The 25644-nt window shown below is 39.2% G+C and overlaps 1 protein-coding gene across 1 annotated transcript in view; it reads left to right on the top strand.

Annotated features, from left to right (window-relative positions):
- clstn2b (calsyntenin 2b) overlaps positions 1-25644 on the top strand; it is a 155404-nt gene that overhangs the window by 47163 nt on the left and 82597 nt on the right. Inside the window, exon 2 of the mRNA XM_049467247.1 lies at positions 5741-5863. Coding sequence (XP_049323204.1) covers positions 5741-5863 — 123 coding nt within the window. The remainder of the gene's footprint in view (positions 1-5740; positions 5864-25644) is intronic.

Below are 25644 nucleotides of genomic sequence, written 5' to 3'. Positions count from 1 at the left end.
GTGTTTACGGTAGCAGTCTGAGTCTCAGTCCTGAGTCTCTGTTGAGTCTCAAGTCTCTGCACTGTGTTTCTGGGCTAAACCTTGTGTCTCTGGGTTGAATCTGAATCAAGTTTTGAGTGTTGAGTGCGAATATGAGTCAAATCTCTACCTCTACCTTAGCCTGCAGACTTTGTCTGAGGGAGGGATCTGTACCTACCTAAAAGTGAGTAGATGAAGGAAATACTTTCAAATAATGTAAAATGTGTGCTTTTATCACAGTTAAGCATGAACTAGACTGTTCGTGTTTGGACAAGTTAACACTTTTTTCGTAATGCTCTTGTTAGTTATTGCTTTTAAGTTGTGAGTCTGAGTTAAGTCCCTTGACTTAAAGTGACGAACAAAAGAGATTTGCGACTTAACATAGACTCAGAACTCATAGCTTCAAGACTCAACTCAGACTGTCACCATAAACATTATGATTTATTAATGATTTATGATTTATGATTTATTTATGAACATTATTAAAGATTATACCCCTAGAGATTACAGATTATACACCACTGAGGCACAATAAAGAGATACAACAAGTGGGAAATGAAATTTGAAGGTGGAAAACCACCTTAAACACTGAATCATTCAGCAGGCTCGTAAACCAGTCGTCTACATAGAACGTCAGCGGGTGAAACCAGCAAGGCGCAGTAGAAGCTATTCATCTCATGTGATCTGCTCCTCTAAGTGTGTGATCGTTTTCAGCGGTGCGCTTTAACTGCTTGGGTTTGTCACAGCTTCCTGTTCATGCTGAATGAATATGGCACTGACTCAGAGATTAGACAGGCCATTAAATAAAGGTCATCAATGAAGGTCGTCATTCTGTCATCGTCTTATAGAGGGAGACGATTAACCTGAAAGGCGGAAACATGAAAGAAAAATTTATCACAGCACACACCTGTGAGAGTGTGTGTGTGTGTGTGTGTGTGTGTGTGTCCACATTTATTCGCTTATCTGACAAATGCCTTCTGTAACAGGTCATGTGGCACCTGAAGGAGTGTGTGTATTTTCCTGGAGGACTGAATAAGCCGTCTGGCTCTGTATCAGGATTCACTTCACCAAGCTTAACTGCTTTCTAACTGAGAACAAAGTAGCTCTGAGTGAGTCTGAGTCTTGTCTCTGGGGTACAAGTTCAAGTTCTGCCAGTCTTTGATATCACAGTCTGAGATAAATCTTGAAGCTCTGAGTTGTAGATCTGAGTCTGGTCTCTAACCTCTGGAGTTGAAGTCCAATCTTGACTTAGTCTCTGTAGTGTAAATGTGAACAAAATCTAGATTCTTTGGGTTGTGAATCTGAATTTCAAGAGTCTCAAGTCTCTGATTTGTGAGTCAATGTTGAGTCTTAGGTCTCTGCAATATGGGTCTCCGAAGCTCAAATCTTAAGTCTCTATAGTGTAAATCTGAACAAAATCTAGATTATTTGCGGTGAGAGTTTCAATTTGAGTCAGAGTTGAGTCTTTAGTGTTTGTGGTGACAGTCTGCGTTAAGTCTCAGTCCTGAGTCTCAGTTCTGAATCTCAGCCCTGAGTTGTAGTTGAGTCTCAGTTGAGTCTCAAGCTAACCTTCTGAGTCTGAGTCAAATTTTGAGTGTTAAATGCGAGTCAGAGTCAAATCTCTACTCTTTAAGGTGGCAGTCTAAATTGAGTCTTGAGTCTATGTAATGTGGGTTTGAGCTAAATTTTGAGTCTTGGGTCAGAGTAAGTCAAATACTGTATTTACTATTTGGGCTAAAAGTATGGAGTATCTGGAGTGTAAATTTGAACAAAATATAGATTATTTGGGGTGTGAGTTTCAATTTGACTCATAAAACTCTGATTTGTGAGTCAGAGTTGAGTCTTTTGATGAGTTTGTGATTTCAAGTCTTAAGTCTTTATTCTGAGCCTCAGTTGAGTCTTGAGTCTCTGCAGTATGGGTCTGAGCTAAACATTGTGTCGTTGGTTTGTGAGTCTTGAGTATAAATCTTGAGTCTTGGTTGCAAGTCAGAGTCAAATATTTAGTATTTGGTGTACAATTATGGAGTCTCTGTAGTGTAAGTCTGAACAAAATCTAGATTATTCAGGTTGTGAGTTTTAGTTTGAGTTTCAAGTCTCTGTCTCTGTTGAGTCTGAGCTAAATCTTGAGTCTTTGTCTTATGAGTCTTAGTCTCTAGCTTTTTGGGTGAATATCTTGAGACTTGAGTCAAATCTCAAATCTCAGGGTTGTGAGAGTCAGGTCTTTACACCTTCATATATACTTTAAATTTCAAATTTTGAGTTTTCAGGATGAGTCTGAATTCAATCTTAAGGCATCTCCTGGGTATTGTGTCCGAGTTAAATTTCAAGTCGGTCACCAAGTGGTCTAGTAGTCTAAAGTGCTGCCACTATGATTGGAAGATCGCTGGTTAAAATCCCAGTCATGCAGCTTGCCATCAGCTGCCGGAGCCCCGAGAGAGCACAGTTGGTCTTGCTCTCTCTGGGTGGGTACAGTAGATGGTTCTCTTTTATTCCCCTCATCACTCCTAGGGTGATGTGGATCAGCACAAGGCTGCGTCTGTGAGCTGGTGTATCGGAACCGAGTCGTTGCGCTTTCCTCCGAGCGTTAGCGCTGTGATGCTACTCGGCAATGCTACAGCATCGGCAGCAGTCCTGAAAGAGGCGGAGTCTGACTTCACATATTCAGCTGAGTAGCAGCTGAATGGGTGGGATAATTGGTCTAGCTAAATTGGGGAGAAAATAATAAATAAATGTTATCTATCGATTTAACCACTCTGTAGCTACAAACCATTCATCACAGCACACACACTTACACACAGGCCTGCTGCTTATCAAACATGTCCACTGGTCCAATAGAACATAGGCCCAGCTGACTCGGTGACCTCTGACCCCGTCGGATTTGGTTTGGGCTCTCCGAGCCAAAAAAGCAGCTTTCATCGGCTCTCAGAGCAGCGAGACGGAGAGAGAGAGTGGGAGAGCGAGAGAGAGATCAGAGAGCGAAGGGCAGTGGACGGGTGGAGGATGAAAGGATGAAAAAGGCTTTCTGTGTGTTTGATAGAAAATGTCTAGAGGAGAGAAGTTTTACAGCATTAGCAGCTAATTAGCCTTCTGAATGATTTAGAGAGAGAGTTTAAATAACTCACTTTGCTTTAATGCGCCAGTTTTCAAACGTTAGCGGGAGAGTTAACTCTGGCTTTGTTGGAAAAAAGGAATACATATATATATATTTTGAGATGTTATAAAATGATTGGAGCTTTCAATGATTTTAAGTTTACTACAATATTTGAACCCATTAACTTTCTAAATTTCTTGATGAATGGACCAATAGAATATTAGGTACCACTTTAAAATAAGACTACCTTTATAAAGAGTTTATAAATGGTTTACAATTAGTTTATTAATGGTTACTAGTTAGGTTGTAAATGCCTTAAAAATCATTAATAATCAGTTATAACACATACGTAGAAAGGGAAACAATGACCTGTTGTTTGCCAAATAGTGAACTATATTACACAGCCATCTATATTGTTTCCCTTTCTATGTATGTGTTATAACTGATTATTAATCATTTTAAGGCATTTACAACCTAATTAGTAACCATTAATAAACTAATTGTAAACCATTTATAAACCATTTATAAAGGTAGTCTTATTTTAAAGTGGTACCGAATAATATATATATATATTTTTTTTTTATATATATATATATATATTGAGTGGACAGAAGGGTGGATGGATGAATGAGTGGACTGCTGGATGGATAAATGGAAGGATGGACAAATGGATGCGTGAATAAACAGATGGATGGATGAACATATTATTAGGTTGCTGAAAGTATGAACTGAAGAATGATTGGATGGATGGATGAATGAATGAGTGGTGTGCGTGATGGATGGACAGAAGGACAGTTCTGAATAAATGTGTTGACAGGTGGATGGATAAATGGAAGGTTGAAGGAATGGATGAGTGCATGGCCAAAATGTAATAGATGGACGGACAAAATGTTGGATGGATGGATTCTTGGATGGATGGCCGGCCGGATAAATGGATGGATGGATGGATGAATGAGTGCACTGTGTGATAGATGGACAGAAGGTAAATGGATAAATGGAAGGATGAATGAATGGATGAGTTGACCAATGGACGGATGAACAGAAAGATGAATGGATGTATCAAAAGACACACAGACAGATAGAGAAGTGGAATAATAAATAGGTAGATGTTAGATGTCGTTTATGTTAGTCCTCATGGTTTTAGTGTCTGGCATTTATTTTCTTTTTGTCTGTTTTTCTAATCTGAAAAATGATCAAATGTATTTAATGTATTTTATGTGACACAATAAACATGATCCATGAGTTTTGTGATCTATTACACCTCTAAACGTGTGTTATACAGTATTTATAACCACATAATAAGTGTATAATGACAACCCGCACATAGAAATGACCAGTATGACTGGTATTTGGTAGCTGCATTATTCGCATATGTAAAGAAGTGTAATTTCACACAGTGAAGGCGTCTGATTACATATAAAGAAGAGAGGAAATGGTGTAAATTGGACGAAAAGGATGTGGTAGACACACACACACACACACACAGTCTCTGAGAGTACATCAGTATATCATCTATGTAAAATGTAAAACAAGCTGATAATTAAAGTCTGACCTTTATTTGCCTTTAACAGAGTGTCCAGAGAGAGAGAGAGAGAGAGAAAGAGGGAGAGAGAGAGAGATAACTCTGTGCCTCATAATGTATTACCTACTACAAAGACATGCTCACACACACACACACACACACACACGCACACACACGCATGATAACCTACAGAAAAATAAATATTTATTCATATTAAATTTTTAGCCACCAGAGGCACTGAATTAAATCGCAAATTAGATCCTTATCTGGTCAAACATCCCTCCAGCTCAACACACACACACACACTCTGTCTCTATAACACACACACACGAATACACTGTAGTAGTAGCCTGGGTGTGTTTTTTAATCCGTGGACAGCTGTCTGGAGTTATCACCCACAGTGAGCTCTCACAGACCAAACTAGCAGGAATCACACACACACACACACACACACACACACACACACACACACACACGCACACACTTAAAGTATGCTTAATGTCTAGTTATGACATGGGGGCTTGTGTACTGAGTGCAGCCAAAAAGCCGGATTAAAGTCATAGCACTTTACAACACACACACACACACACACACACACACAGTAAAATGAACATTGTTGTTTTATTCTATAAACTACAGACAACATTTCTCCTAAATTCCAAATAAAAAATGTAATTTAGAGCATTTATTTACAGAAAATGAGAAATGGCTGAAATAACAAAAAAGATGCAGAGCTTTCAGACCTGAAATAATGCAAAGAAAACAACAAGTTCATATTCATAAAGTTTATTCATAGAGTTCAGAAATAATCAATATTTGGTGGAATAACCCTGGTTGGTTTTTAATCACAGTTTTCATGTATCTTGGCATCATGTTCTCCTCCACCACCAGTCTTACACACTGCTTTTGGGTAACTTTATGCTGCTTTACTCCTGGTGCATTTTTTTCATATCATCTGTTATCATCCTACTTTCACCCTGCTCTTCAATGATCAGATATGCTTGATTGGTGTATGTATAATATGTCTGGAATTAAAATTTATTTTTCTCTCTCTCTCTCTCTCTCTCTGTCTCTCTCTTTCGCTCTCATTTTCTCTCTCTTTCTCTCAGTGAATAAACATAAGCCATGGATTGAGACGTCGTATCGGGGGCTGATCACGGAGAACACAGAAGAGGTTTTACTGGACCCTCCACTGGTGGCTCTGGACAAGGACGCACCCATACCTTACGCAGGTGAGAAAGAGAGAGAGAGAGAGAGAGAGACTAAAATGCAATATACGGAGAAAAATTGTAAAAACGAAAGAAAAAAGAAAAAAAAATGAGAAAGATAAGAGAACTACTGTGAACAAAAGAAGGAAAAAAGATCAAAGAGAGAGAAAGAGAGAGATTAGATCAATGGGAACAATATATATAGAGAGAGAGATGAAAGAGAGAGAGAGAGAGAGAGAGAGAGAGAGAGAGTATTGTTATCTCTAGACTGAAATACAGTTCTGCCAAATTTCGGCTTCCACTGTATGACCACACACACACACACGCTTTCCCCGAGGCTTTGTGTGTGTGTGTGTGAATGAGTGTGTGTGTTTCCAGCTGCCATCGTCGATGACGGGATGCTTTGTGTTTGTCCGGATTTGTCCTCTGGGTTGCCAGATCTTCTGTGTTGCCAGATGCCACAGGGCTTCAGTTCAGTACTTTCTTTCTGTTATTGATGTGTGTCCATATTGCCTTGCACCACACACACACACACACACACACACACACACACACACACACTCAACAAGAGGCCAAAAAAAAAAACAAATTTAGGATCACAGCCAATTCTGCCTGAGGCACAAACTGAGTGTGTGTGTGTGTGTGTGTGTGTGTGTGTGTGTGTGTGTGTTACAATATGCCCTTTGGCTTTGGTCTTAAGAGAACACTTTCTGTACAACCGCACATTTTTTACCGTTTCCTCACACCTACACTACCCTATAGATTAACTACTAATAATGTCTAACACACACACACACACACACACACACACACACACACACACACACACCAATACACACTCAAATTACCATTTTCTCACACACCTAGACTCCCTTATACATTAAGTTCTAATAATGTCTCTTAAACACACACACACACACACACACAAATCACTACACAGATACACACACACACACCACTACACACACACACACCACTACACACACACACACACACACTAAATTAACTCACCCTTTCCTCACACTCCTAGACTCCCATATACATTCAGTGCTAATAATGTCTCACACACACGCACAGACACACACACAAACACACACACACACACACACACACACACTCCTGTTTGTAAACAGGCTCCAGCCTCTGCCCACTGGTTTCCTCTGCACTGGCCTCAGTTCAGCGCTGGAGTCATTAATCATCACACAGATAAAACATCAGACTTTACAAATTAACCTTCCATCATCTGCAGCTCCGCTACAGTTCAGCTCAGACGCCTTGCGACTCTCAGACCCAGAACTGCTCAGAGCATCCCATAAATTATCATCATCATCATCATCATCTTCATCATATGAAATACACTGAATATGAGTAATAAATAATACTAACACTGTACAGTAAATATACTCGATACGTTCTTATTTATATATACATGTACAGCAACAGTTTGGACAAATATAGAATAAATAAAATAGAGTAGAATATATTTATTTGTGTTTAACATTTTTATTTTATATTTAATATTGACTTTTTTTTATTTTATGTTTGTGTCAGTGTCAGCAATATGACTGAAAGGTCTCCTTCTGCAAAAAAAAAAAACACTTTTTCTTGTTCTTTATCAAAAAACACAATAGGTCTCTCTGAGTTGTATATAGATACTGCACATGAAACTCTTCCTCAACCTCCATTGTCTGCAGTAGCTAGTAAAAGAAAAAAAAAATCCTCAGAAAAACGAGTTGATCGGAAAGGGCTGTAGCAGAGCCGACACTATCAGTTTTTGTTTACAGCTCTGTTTACGGAGCTAGTTAGCGTTAGAATCTTGTATTAATAACTATAGGTTTAAATCGGATCTCCGGTGGATTCCACTTTTTACCGAAACCTTAAATAAACAATAGGGAAGCACGTTTTGACAAGGCAGCTCAACTCGACACAACACCAGTCAAAGTAGGTGCCATTTGCGTTGGATTTTATGATATAGAGCGTATACAGACTCTGGGGCTTCGACGTGGTGAAACTGCCCAAACTCCGAATCACCAAGTCTGAGGTAAGAGTTTAGTAGCTTTATTTTAACTGAAAGAAATGTTATCAATGCTGTGGGTAGATGGGTAGGGCACAGGGGGGTGTGGTAAAGTTTCTTGGCCGCGGGGTCACTTAGGCTAAGGCTGTATCTCTGAAAACATTTTGTCCTTTGAGTTTTAGAGCTGTAAAATTGACTGTGGGGGGAAGCAGCAGGTAGGCGTTCTTTGGTGCAGTACTGTTAGCCAATCAAAGGCGGTATGTTTGCATGTATGAATATTCAAATGCAAGAGTTAAAGGTCACCTTCCGTCGTTTTTTCTTTCATTTTAAAATGTCTAGTTGTGGTCTCTAGTATGAATGAATGACATGTGAGCCGTTTTTGTAAAAAAAAAGTGCTCAGGTGTCTCTGTATAGCTCTTTTTTAATGGACTGTTTTAGGTGTGTGTCCAAAATGACCGGATTCCAGCTTTGCTCATGAATATTCATACATGCAAACAGCATGCAAATATCTCTCCTCTGATTGGCTAGGAGCACTGCGACGCCCCTCCACCGCTCTGCCGCTCACTGCCTCCCACCTCCTAACTGATGAGCGGTGATGTTGCGTCGCTTCAGCTCCGCCTCTGGGAGTTTCTCGAGCCAAGGTGGGCTGGTCTGTGAGTTTCTGCCTACGTAGGCAGAAAGATAATTCAAAAACGTTTTTCGGAGGGGGGGAGGGGGGATTTCTTTGCTTAGCTCCTGCAGACAATGGGGGCTGCAAAACAGTTTAATGTCCAGGTTTACACATTCAACTCAGAGAGACCTACTGTATTCCACAAAAAACAAGAAAAATCAGATTTTCGCGGAAGGTGAGCTTTAAATCCTGTCTTTCTTCAGAGACCACTAATTAAGTGAACTTAAGCAGGATCATACAGAAACACCGGAGCACTCTTTTCACAAAAAAAAAAAAAAAAACGGCTCACAGGGCATTCATTCATACTAGAGTCACAACTAGACTGTTTAAAATGAATTTAAAATAGATGGATGCTTTCTATTGTGTCTATGGTGTCCACATATACAGTATATGGACGTATAGATATACAGTATAAAAAAATCTGATATAAGCAGAGGCTTTTAAGAATAAAGGCAGTAAAAAGAGAAACAGCATTGAGAGAAAGAGCGATATGGAAATCGATGTGGGGAAGAGTCGTTATAATGAAGTGAGGTTTATTGGGGTTATAAAGTGGGGTTAAGAGGAGCAGATCGGAGAGGAAATGCAAGAGCAGCAGATAATAGCCTCCGCTCAGATGAGGTCATTGTTTAAGGGGTTCCCCTGGGTTCAATTCATGGCCCATTATTAAAGAGCTGCACCGCCGGGCTTTTACCCTGTGATAAATTACCATTATTACAGTATTTCACTTTTACTCCAGCCACTAACCATCTAGCACTATACTAAAGCTAGCCCAGCTCTTTCTCTCGCTCTCTCTCTCTCTCTTTCTTTTTCACTCAAACACACACACTTGCATACAAACATGCTTCTGCAATCAAATTTCATTAGCCAAACATCTAACCTGATTATGCTTCAGGTGATCATATGATCTGAATTTAAATCCGCGTTCAAAACCGCTTAAAGATTCAAAGCAAACTCTGAGGATTTAGCAATCTAATTTATTTAATTCAAGTCTGAAAGAGAAGTGAGAAGTGTTTAATTATGAACGATGATCAGGGATTATAAAAAGGCCAACATAGAATTATAACATATAAAATGCATGTATATACAGTAATAAAATGCAATTTACAGAAAGATCCAGAAAGAGAACAGCCAGGTTATCTGGAGGAAAAAAGAATGATTAATTAAGCTACACATACAGAAGTTGTGTGTAACGCATGTGTCTTAGAGGTTCCTAATGGCGTCCTGCGATAATACATTCCATACATCTCATATATACAGTGGCTATTTGAAAAGTAGTCATACCCTTTGAACTTTTTCTTTTTTTAAATTTTGACCATAACTTAAAGTGTGACAATAACTAAGTTTTCAAAGTTTGCCGAATAGCATTACAGCAACGCAGCGACTCGGTTCTGATACATCAGCTCACAGAGGAAAGAAAGAGCGCCATCTACTGTACCCACCCAGAGAGAGCAAGGCCAATTGTGCTCTCTCAGGATTTCAGCAGCTGATGGCAAGCTGCATGACCGGGATTCAAACCAGCGATCTCCCGATCATAGTGGCAGCACTTTAAACCCTTAAAAATAAATTTTTTGTATTTTTTTCAAGGCAACAATTTTTTTTATCAATTTGTAAGTAATGGAATATTTACAGGGTAGTTTGGTCTACCCAAGTACAGTTTGGATACTGTATAATAACTTAAAATATTTTTGTTCGCCCACTAGATATATATTTGATATATTTGGTTCATATACAGTACCAGTCAAAAGTTTGGACACACCTCTCATGTCTAGATGTCATATGATGTATTTGTGTTATACATAATCAGGTAAACTGGATACTCTAAACTGATCCTGGTGAATATGTGTATGTATGTGGTATGTATGTAAGTTTGTGTATGTATAAAAAAAAAAAAATATATATATATATATATATATATATATATATATATATATATATATATATATATATATATATAACTGTGTGCCCTGAGATGGATTGGCACTCTGTCTTGGGTAAATGCTGTAGTTTTGGATGCAGTCCTCCAGGTGGACGTGGTTGTTTCCGGTTGAGAGTATGCTGTACGCTATTGGCTGCTATTGGCTGTGTGGATGATGAGTGCTGAGTATAAATGGTTGTGTGTAAAAATGTTTCTAGAAAGGCGCTATACTTGAAGTTAAACTTCATTTATTCATTCATTCATAATTGGAATTTAGTGAAATCCACCCAAATAAATGTATGTGCAATATTAATTCATTATTTGTTATAATAATGTTCTTTTTTGTCCCAATTAAAACTTTATTTGGGATGATTTGGGTAAACATCACCCTGCGCACAATTCTAAAGAATTAACCTTGAGGATGTTTTTGCATTTTCTACTAAAATCAGTGTTTATTTCTGTATCTAAATGACCTTAATTAATGTTGCAACACTAATTGTACCAAGCAGTGCTCTTACCCACCAGGGAAAAGCGCTCGCTTCTTATCGGACTGATAAAAAAAATAGAAAGAAGAAGAAATGCTTCTTCTTCATCGCTGGATGAACAAAATGCCCATTAGGGACAAGTGCTATTTAAAGAACTCTGCGACCCCTAATGGGCTTCAGTTGTCAGGTCACTTTTGGGCAGCGTGGATGAACGGGGGGGTGACAGATCACGATGAAGGCTGGCTTTAAAGCTGAAGGCATCTGAGACATGAATTGTGTATGTGGGTGGGCTTTGAAACCGGTATGATAGCAGGTGTCTGATGTGCTGAGCGAGTGCGTCAGATGTCCTGTCTTTGTTGGCAGTGGCTCAGCACCCAAAAGACAAACAGCCAATCAGAGGCCAGCATTCAGAAGAGGCTGATGAAAGAGATGAAGGGAAGGGGGTATGATAAGTGCTCAGAACAAAGAACAAACTCTCCAGAGAGTCCACAGCTGGTCACATAGTGAACAAAATAAGCACTATAAGGCGCACTATGGAGGTACGTCTATTTTCTGGTTTATACGTCTAATTTTTTGTATATAAGGTGCATTAAATTAAATTAAGGCACATTAAGCTACAATATTAAGGATGCAGCCTAAATTGAAGTGAGCAAGGGTGTCGCCATGTTTTCCTTCTTTTCTTTTTAAATTTTATTTCAATTTTTTTTTCCCATTTTCTCCCCAATTTACATGGCCAACTATCCAATCCACTCATTAGGACTCTTTAGGACCCCTATCACCAGTGATGCCCTAAACACCAGGAGAGTGAAGACTAGCACACACCTCCTCCTCAGACACATGTGAATTAGACTCCTCCTCTTTTTAAACTGCTGCTGAAGCAGATTTGCAGAGTAGCATCATCACAGTCGCAGCGACTCGGTTCTGATACATCAGCTCACAGATGCAGCCTTGTGCTGATCCACATCACCCTAGAAGTGATGAGGGATTTCTCTCCTCTTATTTGCATCAGAAAAGCACTTCCGTTTATTTACAGTAAGCTTAGATTTGCAATATTTTGTCTTGGGATTGAGTTTTCTTACTGAAGTTGCTCCAGCACTAAGGCTGGGTGCAGCAGCATTATCATTTGCATTAGCATTAGCCGCTAACCACAGCACTGGCAGGACTTAAATGTCGCTCAAAAGCGCTAGACTGAGGAAGCCTGAGTGTTCCAGTTAACCAGGGAGCTAGCAGCTAGCAGCTAATGCTAATGCTGCTGCACCTAGCCTTAGTTGCTTTAGAAACATCACTGAAAACTTATATATACCCTTACAACGCAGTACTTTATCAGATTGACTTTACTGTTCCTTAATAAAATAAAGAGTTTATCTAAATATATAAAAAAGACTAAAAGGTAATGTTTCCTTGACCCCCCACCATCATCCCCAACACCCCAACACCTCCATCACCCCCACAGAGCCCAGCCGCTCCCTCCCTCCATCTTCCTCCAGGCTGTAATGACTCTGACTCAAAACTGCATTAACTCTAAATATAGCAGAACACACTCTGTCCACTCTGTCCGCGGACTCACAGTAATGCACAGGCTCCTGTGACCCCGCCCACCGACCCCGGGATGCCTGATGAGGGGGTATTTAATGGGGTCAGGTGAGTCCTGCGGACGAGTGCTTTTTTTCTTTCCATTTTCATCCCTCCTTCATTTATTCCCTGCAGTGCTTCCTCACAGATCCTCACAGAGAGAGAGAGAGAGAGAGAGAAAGAGAGAGAGAGAGAGAGAGAGAGAACAAGACAGGAGTAAGAGAGTTGGAGAATTAAAGAACAAGTGAGAGAGATAGTGCGAGTGAAAAAACAAGAGAAGATGAGACTGAAAGAGAGTTAGAAGGTGAGACAACAAGAGATAGTGAAAGAGTGAGAGAGTGAAAGGTCGAGATTAAGAGAACAAGTAAGGGTGAGAGTGAAGGTGAGAGAGTGAGAGGTTGAAAGTGAAAGTACAAGAGAGGGTGAGAGAATGTAAGGGAGCGAGATTGAGAGAATGTGAGAGAATGCGAGAAAGCAAGAGAGAGTGAGAGTACAAGGTAGGGTGAGAAAGAGAATGTGAGATTGAGAGAGTGAGAGAATGTAAGGGGTAAAAGAATGTGAGTGAGTGAGAGTGAGTGAGTGAGTAAGTGAGTGAGAGAATGTGAGAGAGCAAGAGAGAGAGAGTACAAGGGAGTGTGAGGGAGAGAATGTGAGAGTGAGAGAATGTACGGGGGTGAAAGTGAGAGAATGTGAGTGAGTGAGAGAATGTGAGAGAGCAAGAGAGAGTGATAGTACAAGAGAGGGTGAGAGAGAGAATGTGAGAGTGAGAGAGTGAGAGAATGTAAGGGAGAGAGTGTGAGAGCACAAAGGAGAATGAAAATGAGAATGTGAGAGAGAGCAAGAGAGAGTGATAGTACAATAGAGGGTGAGAGAGAGAATGTGAGAGTGAGAGAGTGAGAGAATGTAAGGGGATGAGGGTGATAGAATGTGAGAGAATGTGAGAGAGCAAGAGAGAGTGAGAGAATAAGACTGGGTGAGAGTGAGTGAGAGAATGTAAGTGAGGGTAAAAGTGAGAGTATGAAAGGGTGAGAGTACAAGAGGGGGTAAAAGTGAATGGTGAGAACTTTGAGAGAAAGAGAATGTGAGAGTAAGAGAGGGTGAAAAAAGAAGAGAGAGAACAAAAAAGGTGAAGGGGTACAAGAGTGAGAAAGTGATATGAATAGAGAAAGAGAGAGGAGAAAAGAGAAAATAGGAAGCAGAATAGATAGAGATAGAAAAGACAAAGAAAAAAGATAAAGAAAGACAAATGTGGATAGAAAGACAATAGAAAGGAAAAAGAGATTGAATGAGAAGTGAAAAGGAGGATGGAGGAGAAAGAGAGAGAGAGAGAGAGAGAGAGAGAGAGAGAGAGAGAGAGAGATGATATGTAATGTAAGTGGTAAGTGAGAGGTATAAAGCCTGGGGGACTAAACTCACTCTGACCTATCTCTTCTTCTTACCTTACACACACACACACACACACACACACACACACACACACACACACACACACACACACAGATACACACACACACACACACACACACACACAGGATAAAATGTTGGCCTTTAAAAGAACACAACTTCTCTTTTTCTCTTTCTTTCTTTCTTTCTTTCTTTCTCTTTCTTTTTAAAGTATAATCTTATAATTTATATTTTTATACATTTTCATATAAATTAATTTATTGTTATGTATTGTTATTTGGGCTCTGGGCTACTCTTAAATGAACAAATACCAGAAAATATGGTTTATTAGTCTTTTAGTTTCACAGAATTTGACAGCCTTATTTTGAGATCTACATGTTTGACCGGATGTATTTATAAAGGCACTAACCCCTTAACAATATATTTCTATTAATAACTGAAATATGTTCCTTTAAAGTAATAAAACATACCAGTTCTTTTTTTTATAAACATTTCCTTACTTTTAAAAAACACTTTTATTGTGGTAATTCCTGCCTCCGCCAATTAGATCTCTCTCCTGCCCCGTCCCTAAACCCATACATCACCCAGTGCCCCTCCCAAACAACCCCTCCCATTTTTTAGCCTTTTTCAAATTTAAGCTGAGGGTGGAGTCAGCAAAAATCAAGTTGTTTGGTGCTCATTTAATTAGAATTATGTAACTGTGAGTGTGTGTGTGTGTGTGAGTGTGTGTGTGTGTGTGTGTGTGTGTGTGTCCTTAGTCCTTAATGATTCAAACACATTTCCACACTTCATTTACCGTATATATGAATCTACTGCACATTCTGTATTGGCACAGACATCAAACACATTAGACACACACCCCTATATGAAATGACTGTCTGTCACACACACTCACACACACTCACACACAGGCTCGATGTCTTTTTGCTGTCCAATAAAAGCATCACAGCTCATTTTTCCTCACTGTTGGAGAACTCCAGCTGCTCCAGTGGAAGAATTTCATGATGAATGGACCAATAGAAACAGTCTTGAGGGACTTCCTGTCCATTTTATTCTAGTCTTCAGTGTGTTGTGAGCAAATTTCAGTTAAAGAATGTGTACATAACTTGTTAATAGCATTTTTAAAAGGGTATAGGTCCTTTAAATAGAGTAATAAAGATTTTTTAGGAACCATGAGGACCATTAGTGGTACATTTAATTTTGGATTAACCATTTTAAGAACACTTTTTATAAGGAACACAAATTAGAGGCAGGTTAATGTCTTGATCAGTACAGCCTGAATTCCAGTGTGGTACTGTGATAGGTAAGATAAGTCCTTGTGCAAAGTGCGCTGAATAGTGAATAGTGAATAGTGAATAGTGAACGATGCACAGTGACTGTTCTCACCATCCTTCTCCTCTGATTATCTGAGATTTTTCTTGTTCTGCAGCTTCAGGTCTTTATCTAGAACTGTGTCTGTGGTTCTTCCATTTCCTCACTCTGTTCCTCACAGTGGAAACTGCAGATGAAATCTCTGAGAAGGAAAATCATGAAAATGATCAGGGGTGCCCGAACTCTTTCATACCACTGTATATGTTCACTGATCAGCTACAGAGTAATTAGTCAATCTGGCAACCCGTGTGAGCCTCATATCTGGGGTAGAAAACTCTATCCAGTCTTTGGAAATTGGACTCATGTAGTCATTTTATACATTCATTCACAATTATTACTGTGTATTACTGTCGCTTTAACCCTTAAGAGATTTAGATTTTAGATTTTAGATTTTAATTTTAGGTTAATTTTAGGGAAAGGTTTTAGGGTTGAATTAAGTGAAACACCAGACAGATAGGGGTGACGCTTGCCAAATAAAAGGTAAAGACTGGTTTATTTACAGAGCCGTAAACAGAATAACACAGCCAGATAACAGATTGAACAGAACTCACAGTATAAACAGAAGACGTAGTAGTGAAAACTGTCCAAGATCCGAAGCCAGAGAGACAGTCCGATAATACAACAAATCCGATAAGGGCAAAGACAAAAGGCAAAATCCGTAATACAGGAAAAAGGGTCATAACAAAAGGGCAGGCAGAAAAAGGTTTGGAAAAGCGCTCAGTACGCAACATGAGTCGACAATACCTCGCAAAGAACATATGCTAACAGAACCCTATATATACAAAACATAGAATTACTATGAACCGGAACAACTTAGAACACAGGTGACTCTGAACGGGGGAGCGTAAAGCGATTGGGTGAAGGTGAGCGGCTGCCAGTGACGTCATCACCAGTGGGTTCATGGGAAATGGAGTTCGGGAGTGTGAAAGGAGAGACTGGAGACGTGACATTAAGGTTCAGGGTTAAGGTTAGCATACACTGTAAGATTGGATAAGTTGAATTTACTTAAAAAATTGAGGACACTGGTTGCCTTAAAAAAGTTAAGTAATGGGTAATAAAAACTTAAGTTAGAATAACTTAAAACATCAAGTTATTACAACTAAAGGAACTTTTTTGTTATTTTTGTTATACTCTAAGACCGGATAAATTGAGTTTACTTAACTTTTTTAAGGCAGCCGGTTTGCTTTTTTACAAGTTTTTACAACTAAAGGAGAAGTTGATTTATTTCTAAAGTAGCCGGGGGGGGGGGGGGATCACTACACACTGATGGTGAGTGTCTTAAACACAAAAACTGTTGGACACACCCAGTATGCAAATAGATTGTGACAGAAGCCAATGGAAAAGAAGCTGTTAATGTAATTTATTATAAGTTGGATCAACTCAAAGATTGGATATATATATATATATATATATATATATATATATATATATATATATATATTTGCCCACAAATGTTCAACTAACTCAAAATAGTTGAGTATTGTTTAAAAATATCCAATTTTGTGTAAAACAGACTTAAATCATTTGAGTTCAAACAATGTATGGATTTACAATGTATTCATTTTAATGTTAGTTGAATAATGAGTATCTATGAGGCATCCAAAACTGACCATCCAACTAAAGTGATAGCACTAATTGTTCTACTAGAATAATAACAAAATAAAAACAGGATTTAGCAGATGTTCCAATACGTTTGTCCGTATAGAAACCAGGGATTTGAGTGTTTCTTTAATTACTGTAATGAGGAAACTGATCCATATGTGTGTGCCGGTGTGTGAGTTGGGCTCAGCATTGTTTGGCAGCGTTCTTATAAAGATGGACTGTCCAGAAAATCACAAATTAGCACACTTTTAGAGTCATAAACTCGTGTTTTTTGTGTATATATCTCTCTCTCTCTTTCTCTTCATTAACAGATTCATTAACAGGAGGTGTGTGTGTGTGTGTGTGCCAGCGTTTGTGTGTGTGTGTGTGTGTGTGTGTGTGTGTGTGTGTGTGTGTGTGTGTGTGTGTGTGTGTGTTGAGTCTCGCAGTATGTTGTTAATGAGAAAACTGCCTTGGCTTCTGTTTATTATTTCAGAATGTGAAGAATCTTCCTAATGAGGGCTGGGGAAACAGTAATTAGCACGGCTCTGTGTGTATTTATACACCGGGTTGCCAGATTTTGCAGAGTCACCACCTTGTATTTAAACCTGTTTTATCAGTGAAATCCATCAATATAGGTGTACAGTTACTGACTGTAGCCCATCGACACGTTGTTCGGAGTGTTCTTGCTGTCCCGTGACTTTTGCCATAACCCAAGGAAGTTAAAGAATGCTGCACAGTGGTACTGTATATGCATGTGGAGTCTTCTGCATTGAATGTATTGAAGGTCAGTAGTGTTACAGTGTAAAGTGTATTACAGGTCAGTGGTGTAACCCTGTAGTGTGTGGCACGGGTCAGTGATGTAACATGGTTTAGTTTTTGTTTTTAAGGTCATTGTGTGATAGTGTTATAAAATGTATAGTTTAGTGCTACAACAGTGTCTGTAATGTGTTAGAGGTCAGTGGTGTGACACTGAGTGTCGTATACTGTAGGACACAGGTGTGACATTGTGGAATGTGTTATGTTGTAAATACGAGGTGTAACAATTTGTGGAATACTGTATGTTAGAGCTTAATGGTGTGACGTTGAGTGTCTTATACTGTAGTTAAAGGGTGTGACAGTGTATAATTTGTTAGCGGTCAATGGTGTGACATTGAGTGTCTTAGACTATAGGTCAAGGGTGTAACATTTTGGAATGTGTTAAAAGTAAGAGGTGTAGCAGTGGGTGGAAAGTGTTAGAGGTCAATGCTGTGACAATGAGTGTCTTATACTGTAGATCAAGGGTGTAACATTGAGGAATGTGTTAAAGGTCAGTGGTGTGACACTGCAGGTCAAGAGTAAAACAGTGTGTAATATGTTACCAATAAAATGTGAGACAGTGTTATGTAGTTTGTTATAACGTTGAGTTGTGTAACAGTGTGGAATGTGTTGGAGGTCAGTGGTGTGACATTCAGTGTCTTATCCTGTATGTCAAGGGTGTAACAGTGTGGAATGTGTGACCAATAAAATGTGAGACAATGTGTTGTGTTTAAAAGTTGAGTTATGCGACAGTGTGGTAAGTGTTAGAGGTCAGTGGTGTGACATTGAGTGTCTATACTGTAGGTCAAGGGTGTAATATTGTGGAATGTGTTATAAGAAAGGTATAACAGTATGTGAAATGTCTTAGAGGTCAATGGTGTGACATTGAGTGTCTTATACTGTAGTTTAAGGGTGTGACAGTGTAGAATTTGTTATAGGTCAATGGTGTGACATTGAGAGTTTTATAATATAGGTCAATGGTGTGACATTGTGGAATATGTTAATAGTAAGAGGTAAAACAGTGGGTGGAATGTGTTAGAGGTCAATGCTGTGACATTGAGAGTTTTATAGTGTAGGTCAAGGTTGTAACATTGTGAAATATGTTATTAGAAAGGTGTAACTGTGTGTGTGGAATGTGTGTTAGAGGTCAGTGGTATGACATTTAGTGTCGTAAACTGTAGGTCAATTGTGCAATGTTGTTGAATGTGCTATAAGTAAGATGTACCAGTGTGTGGAATGAGTTAGAGGTCAATGGTGTAACATTTTGAAAAGTGCTATAAGAGGTATAACAGCAGGTAGAATGTTTTAGAGGTCAATTGTGTGACTTTGAATGTCTGATACTGTAGATCAAGGTTGTAACGTTGTGAAATATGTTATTAGAAAGGTGTAACAGTGCGTGGAATGAGTTAGAGGTCAATGGTGTGACATTGATTGCCATATACTGTAGGTCAATGGTGTGACACTGAGTGCTTTTCTAGTGTAGGTCAAGGCAATAACATTGTGGAATGTGGTAAAAGTAAAAGGTGTAACAGTGTGAGGAATGTGTTGGAGGTCACTGGTGTGACAATGAGTGCCATATACTGTAGGTCAATGGTGTGACATTGAGTGCTTTTCTAGTGTAGGTCAAGGCTATAACATTGTGGAATGTGGTAAAAGTAAAAGGTGTAACAGTGTGTGGAAGGATTTCGAGGTCAATGGTGTGACATTGAGGGTCTTATACTGTAGGTCAATGGTGTGACATTGAGTGTTCTAGTGTAGGTCAAGGTTATAACGTTGTGAAATATGTTGCTAGAAAGGTTTAACAGTGCGTGGAATGATTTCGAGGTCAATGGTGTGACATTGAGTGCTTTTCTAGTGTAGGTCAAGGCTATAACATTGTGGAATGTGGTAAAAGTAAAAGGTGTAACAGTGTGTGGAAGGATTTCGAGGTCAATGGTGTGACATTGAGGGTCTTATACTGTAGGTCAATGGTGTGACATTGAGTGTTCTAGTGTAGGTCAAGGTTATAACGTTGTGAAATATGTTGCTAGAAAGGTTTAACAGTGCGTGGAATGATTTCGAGGTCAATGGTGTGACATTGAGTGTCATATACTGTAGGTCAATGGTGTGACATTGAGTGTTCTAGTGTAGATCAATGTTGTAACATTGTGGAATGTGGTAAAAGTAAAAGGTGTAACAGTGTGTGGAATGTGTTAGAGGTCAATGGTGTGACATTGAATGTTTTATACTGTAGGTCAAGGACGTAACAGTGTGGAGTGTGTTACAGGTCAGTGTTTGTAGACAGTGTTTTAGATGATTTTTGGAAATCTTAGTATTTCTAAGTCATTAAATTCTCCCTCTGACGGCTCTTTCTCTGTTCTAAACCTGGAAGCAAATCCTTCTTGCTCTGTTTTGGCTTCAGGTCTGAGTGCATCATTGTGGGACCAGCACATTTTGACCTGGACTAACCTTTCAGATTGGCTGCAGCTCCCCGACATGACCGTCTGCCAATCCCCACACCACCAGGAAACCCAGCTGAGATCATTTCCTCCCTGCTGGGGCCGGATATGGCCCTCAGACATGGGCTGGGCAGCTTATCCCACCCCCAGATAATCTTATGCTGTCATTTCTTATGAGTTCTTAAGGGTTTGGCTCTTTTATTTTGAGTAGTTTACCCAAAAATCCTGCCTTTTCAGGTGTAATTTGTCTTCTCATAAACACTGATTATAGTTTCTGATCTGAGAGCTGCTCTTATCTGGATATTTTGGACTGTTGACTGAGCTGTGATACTTGTAAATGTGTAAAAAACCCCATAAATATTCTCAAATTGCCTACAATCAGTTACTGTATCACTGTAAACCCACAGTGTGCAGCTAAATTATGGTGTTTCCGATATAATGGCCAGTAATTTGGCCAGCTTCAAGAGGCTAGGACACAATACATGGCGTAAGTTGCCATTTATGTGTGTGTGCATCTGTATTTTTGAGGGTTACAGGTCAACGGTGTAACAGAGTGAAATGAGGTATGGGTCAAAAGTGTAACAGTATGGATTGTTATGGGTGTATGGTGTTACAGTGTGGAATATGCTATTGGTTAAAGATGTAAAAGTGTAGGATGTGTTACGAGTCAAAATTGTAGCAGTTTGGAGTTGGTTAAGAGCTTAATGGGTTCATTGGCATTAAACAGTGTAGATTCTGTTACATTTGGTGTTATGAGTCAGTGGTGTGACATTGTATAATGTGCCATGAATCAAAGTTGTAAGAGTGTACACTGTCACATTAGTCAAAGGTGTAATGATGTAGAATGTTATGGGTCAATGGTGTGACAGTGTGAATTGTGTTACAGGTCAGTGGTGTAACAGTGTTTAATGTGCCATCATCAAATGTGTAACAGTGTACAGTGTGTCACCGCTCAAAGTTGTAACAATTTAGAATGGTGTGACAGTGTGGATTGTGTTACAGGTCAGTGGTGTAACAGTGTGCAATATGTAAGGAATCAACAGGTGTAACAGTGTACAGTCTCCCATTAGTGGTGTGACAGTGTGATTTTTTTGTTATAAGTCAGTGGTGTAACAGTGTGTAATGTGCCATGAATCGAAGGTGTAAGAGTGAACAGTGTCCCATTAGTCAAAGGTGTAATGATGTAGAATGTTATGGGTCAATGGAGTGACAGTGTGGATTGCGTTACAAGTCAGTGGTGTAAGAGTGTGTAATATGTAAAGAACAGTGTACAGTGTCCCATTAGTCAAAGGTGCAGAAAGTTGGTGTGACAGTGTGGCTTGTGTTATAGGTCAGTGGTGTAACAGTGCGTAATGTACCGTAAATCAAAGGTGTAACAATGTAGAAAGTTATGGGTCAGTGGTGTAACAGTGTGGATTGTATCATAGGTCAGTGGTGTAACAGTATGTAATGTACCGTGAATCAAAGGTGTAACAATGTAGAAAGTTATGGGTCAGTGGTGTAACAGTGTGGATTGTATTATAGGTCAGTGGTGTTATAGTGCATAATGTACTGTGAATCAAAGGTGTAACAGTGTACAGTGTCTCATTAGTCAAATGTGTAACGATGTAGAAAGTTATGGGTCAGTGGTGTGACATTGTGGATTATACTATGGGCAAAAACAAAGTGGTGTAACAGTGTGTGGTGTTTGATGCGTCCATGGTGTGACTCTGGATTGGACTCCCAGCATATACTGTAGCTATAACACATATAAAAAAAGCCCATAAATATACTAAAATTAGCTACAATCAGTTACTGTAAACGCACAGTGAGCGGCTAAATGATGGTGTTTCTGATATAATGGCCGGTAATTGCATCTGCCAGTGTTGTACGTTGGCATTTATGTGTGTATATCTGTCTTTTTGTGGACGAATACATGTATAAATGTGTGTGTGCGTGTGTGTGGCACTCTTACAAGTGTACTCTTGCAAACACAGCGTCCACTTTAATGACCCACAGCGCCGCACCTTTCAGATAGAGCTATCAAACAAGGCGGGCCCAGATTTCCCCCGGCCAATTCGGCGCAGGATGAATGTGTGTGCCGGCAGTGTGTGTTTGTGCGAGTGTGTGCACGGTGTCAGTGTTTATCTAGCCTCTGGGAGACAGTAAACGTTGATTAAGTGTGTTTTGTCTGGAAGGTGATGAATGTGTGGAGCTGAAGCCCAGATAGAGATGTGGTAAATGTGTTAAAGATTTATATCTCCTCTCCGAGCCGTAGATTAGTTCTGTCTGAAACTGGAACTGACCGGGGGCTGCAGGGCGTCGCGCCGCTGACAGCCTTAAATAAGGTTAAAGTGATAGTTCAGCGAAAAACTTAATGCACACCATTTCCCCCCACCACTGATGTAGTCCATCAGATGAGATGGGTTTACTCTCTGAAGTTTTGCTTCTTTAGTTTTTGGGCTAGAGCTATAAGGCTAATATGAAAGCGTATCTATATATATCTATATATATATATATATTAATATACAAGGGTTGGACAATGAATGTAAAACACTTGGTTTTAGAGCACAATAATTGATTGTGGTGACGGACAGTTCTGGTGGAAACAGGAGAGTTGAGGTGCACATTTTATGTTTAGGTTTTATGTTTTCTGATACAATCCAGGTTAGCACCCGAACATCCCTTTCAGACAGCTTCCTCTTACAGCGTCCACAGTTAATCCTGTTGGATGTGGTTGGTTCTTCTTGGTGGTATGCTGCTGACATTACCCTGGATACCTTGGCTCTTGATGCTGCATCACAAAGACTTGCTGTCTTGGTCACAGATGCTCCAGCAAGACGTGCACCAACAATTTGTCCTCTTTTGAACTCTGGTATGTCTCCCATAATGTTATAGTGTGCATTGCAATATTTAGAGCAGAACTGTGCTCTTACCCTGCTAATTGAACCTTTACATATATATATATATATATATATATATACATATATATATATATATATATATATATATATATATATATATATATATATATATATATATATATACAAGTGCTAACTGCATGCACAAATCAACTGTAAAACTAAACTCAAAACTTTAGTTGTATCCGATTATCTAAGAAATTTAATTTTAAGTTTAGTGAACTTAATATATACATAATAAGAATATTAAAAATAATAACAATAATCCTTTAAACTAAATTAAGCAGGTGCATAAGTTCTTGATAGCTTATAATAGGAGATACATTCTTGCAAATAATTAATAAAATTTGAGGAGAGAGAGAATTTGCATATTCAGTTTATTTCTGCATGTAGACTATATGTTTTTTAGCATTTAACATGTTTTTGTATCTTACATAAAATATAATTGGCCATTAGCGATGTAGTGATGTTAAATCTGATGATTGTTGCTGTAATACACTTGTTTATGATCCTAAATCTAAAGAAAAGAGTGTGGAGAGGGGGCTATAAAGTGCTGCCACTATGATCATGATATCGCTGTTTCGAATCCCAGTTATGCAGCTTGCCATCAGCTGCCGGAGCCCTGAGAGAGAGCACAGTTTGCCTTGCTCTTTCTGGGTGGGTACAGTACAGTATATGGCGCTCTTTGCCCCTATTCATCACTCCTAGGGTGATGCGGATCAGCACAAGGCTGCGTCTGTGAGCTGATGTATCAGAACCGAGTCGCTGCGCTTTCCTCCGAGAGTTAGCGCTGTGATGCTGGTCTTCATCTTACTTGTGTTTGGGCATCACTAGTGATGGGAGGCAGTTGGATGGGTGGGAAAATTGAAGAAAAATAAAATTATATATAAATATATATATATATATATATATATAAAGAAAACAGTACAGAAAGATAAACTGCTGCTCATGAACTGATGTTTATCTCCTTCTGTAGCTCTTCTGCTTTCCCTGTCTCCGCCAAAGAAAGGCCCGGTGTCAGTCTGACAGCTAATACAGGAAATACGGAGCGGTGCGTGTCAATCAGAAGCGTTGTGTGTATTTGTGTGTGTGTGTGTGTATTTGTGAGTGTGTGTATATATGTGTGTGTCGCATTGTAAATGAATGCGTTGATCCCTCAGAGACCTGCTTATCATGTTTATCCTGTCATCTATATTCATGGCTCTGAGTGTGGATTTACTGTACACAAAGCTGGATGCTATTTCCATCCCACAGAGAAAAAATAAAAAATAAAAAAGATAAATCTAAATGAATACATCCTGCCCGAATCCTCTCCGATATCTATTCAGGATTTATTGAATATCGCGTGATGTGTTTAGTGTGATTGAGTAAAGCCGTTACCCAGTTTTTTCTCCAGGCTGTGCAGCTTTTTAAATGGAGATTTCCCATTGAAAAGACTTTAGGCGTAAAAAAAGGAAAATACACTGTGCTACTGATATCCTGTAAAGTGATCATGATCTGGTGTGGAATGATTACTTCATACCTTAGGGGATGGGATGATGGCTTGGGAATGGGAATACCAACACTTAAGGTATTGGTAGGGTTGGTATACAGTGAATTTTTTATGATCTTTGGTATGTTTTTAGTTGTTTATTTTTATCTTTAGTTAACTTTTTTTTTTTTTTTTTCGCATTTCTTTTTTTTGTTTCTTTCTTTTGTTTCATTGTTTTAAGTTATTGCTTACTTATATTTCACTTTTTTAGGTGTTTAGGTTTAGTTTTATTCATTCATCTGTAGGTGAATTTTTATAAGTTCTGTGACCTTTGATTTTTGTAGCTATGATTTTATGATTCCTACTCTTTTAAATTCTTATTTTTACCTTATTTTTTTACCTGGCTCTCATCAGAACAGCCCCAGGAAAGGAAGAGTAAGAGTTTCCTCTGTTGTACAGAGTATTTTGGTTTGTTTAACACTTTTTTAAGTTACTACATGATTCCTTATGTGTTCCTTCATAGTCTGATAGATCACTTCAGTATCTCAGGCAGCAGCAGCCTGATCACTCACACAGACACAGAGACAGCGCTGTGTATCTACTTCTTGTGTCAAGAATCAAAACGTTGCAACAAGACGTGTTTAATTTAATTGCCTTAAGTGACGAATCGCACATCCTGCGATGTCTGCGACTATTGCGCATGCACACATCGCCATGACGATGCGTAAACGATATATATCGTGCAGCCCTAGTTTAAAAGATGCTCACATACACAGACTAACAGCCTGGAGCGGGTTTAACACTCGATTGTATTGTAAGACATGGGTGCTTAAACGTAATCAGCACTAAATGTGGGCTGTTCTGTTAGTGTGTGTGTGTGTGTGTGTGTGTGTGTTTAATGGGTTTAAGTCCTGCAGGCTGTTGTACACTGGGTGGTGAATGAGCTGATATTGATTGTATTGAGTGCTGGGTGTAATTGCTTTAGCTGCTTTGGCTCCGGATGCTGAAGTGTTTGTCCTTCTCTCGCTTCTCAATGGAGAAGTAAAGACCTCAGGAGGAGAGGATGGAAGGAAGGGATGTAGGAAGTAACGAAAACAAACAGATGATACACGAGAGGAAAAGAAAGGAAAGAGAATAAAGAGAAGAGAAGTGGAAATAACCGTAAGAATGGTGAAAGAGGATGTGG

This window comes from Astyanax mexicanus, chromosome 18 (assembly GCF_023375975.1).
Source record: "Astyanax mexicanus isolate ESR-SI-001 chromosome 18, AstMex3_surface, whole genome shotgun sequence".
NCBI classification, from domain to species: Eukaryota; Metazoa; Chordata; class Actinopteri; order Characiformes; family Acestrorhamphidae; genus Astyanax; species Astyanax mexicanus.
The sequence above is the reverse complement of the archived record's forward strand: the minus strand, read 5'-3'. Positions and strand labels throughout refer to the sequence as shown.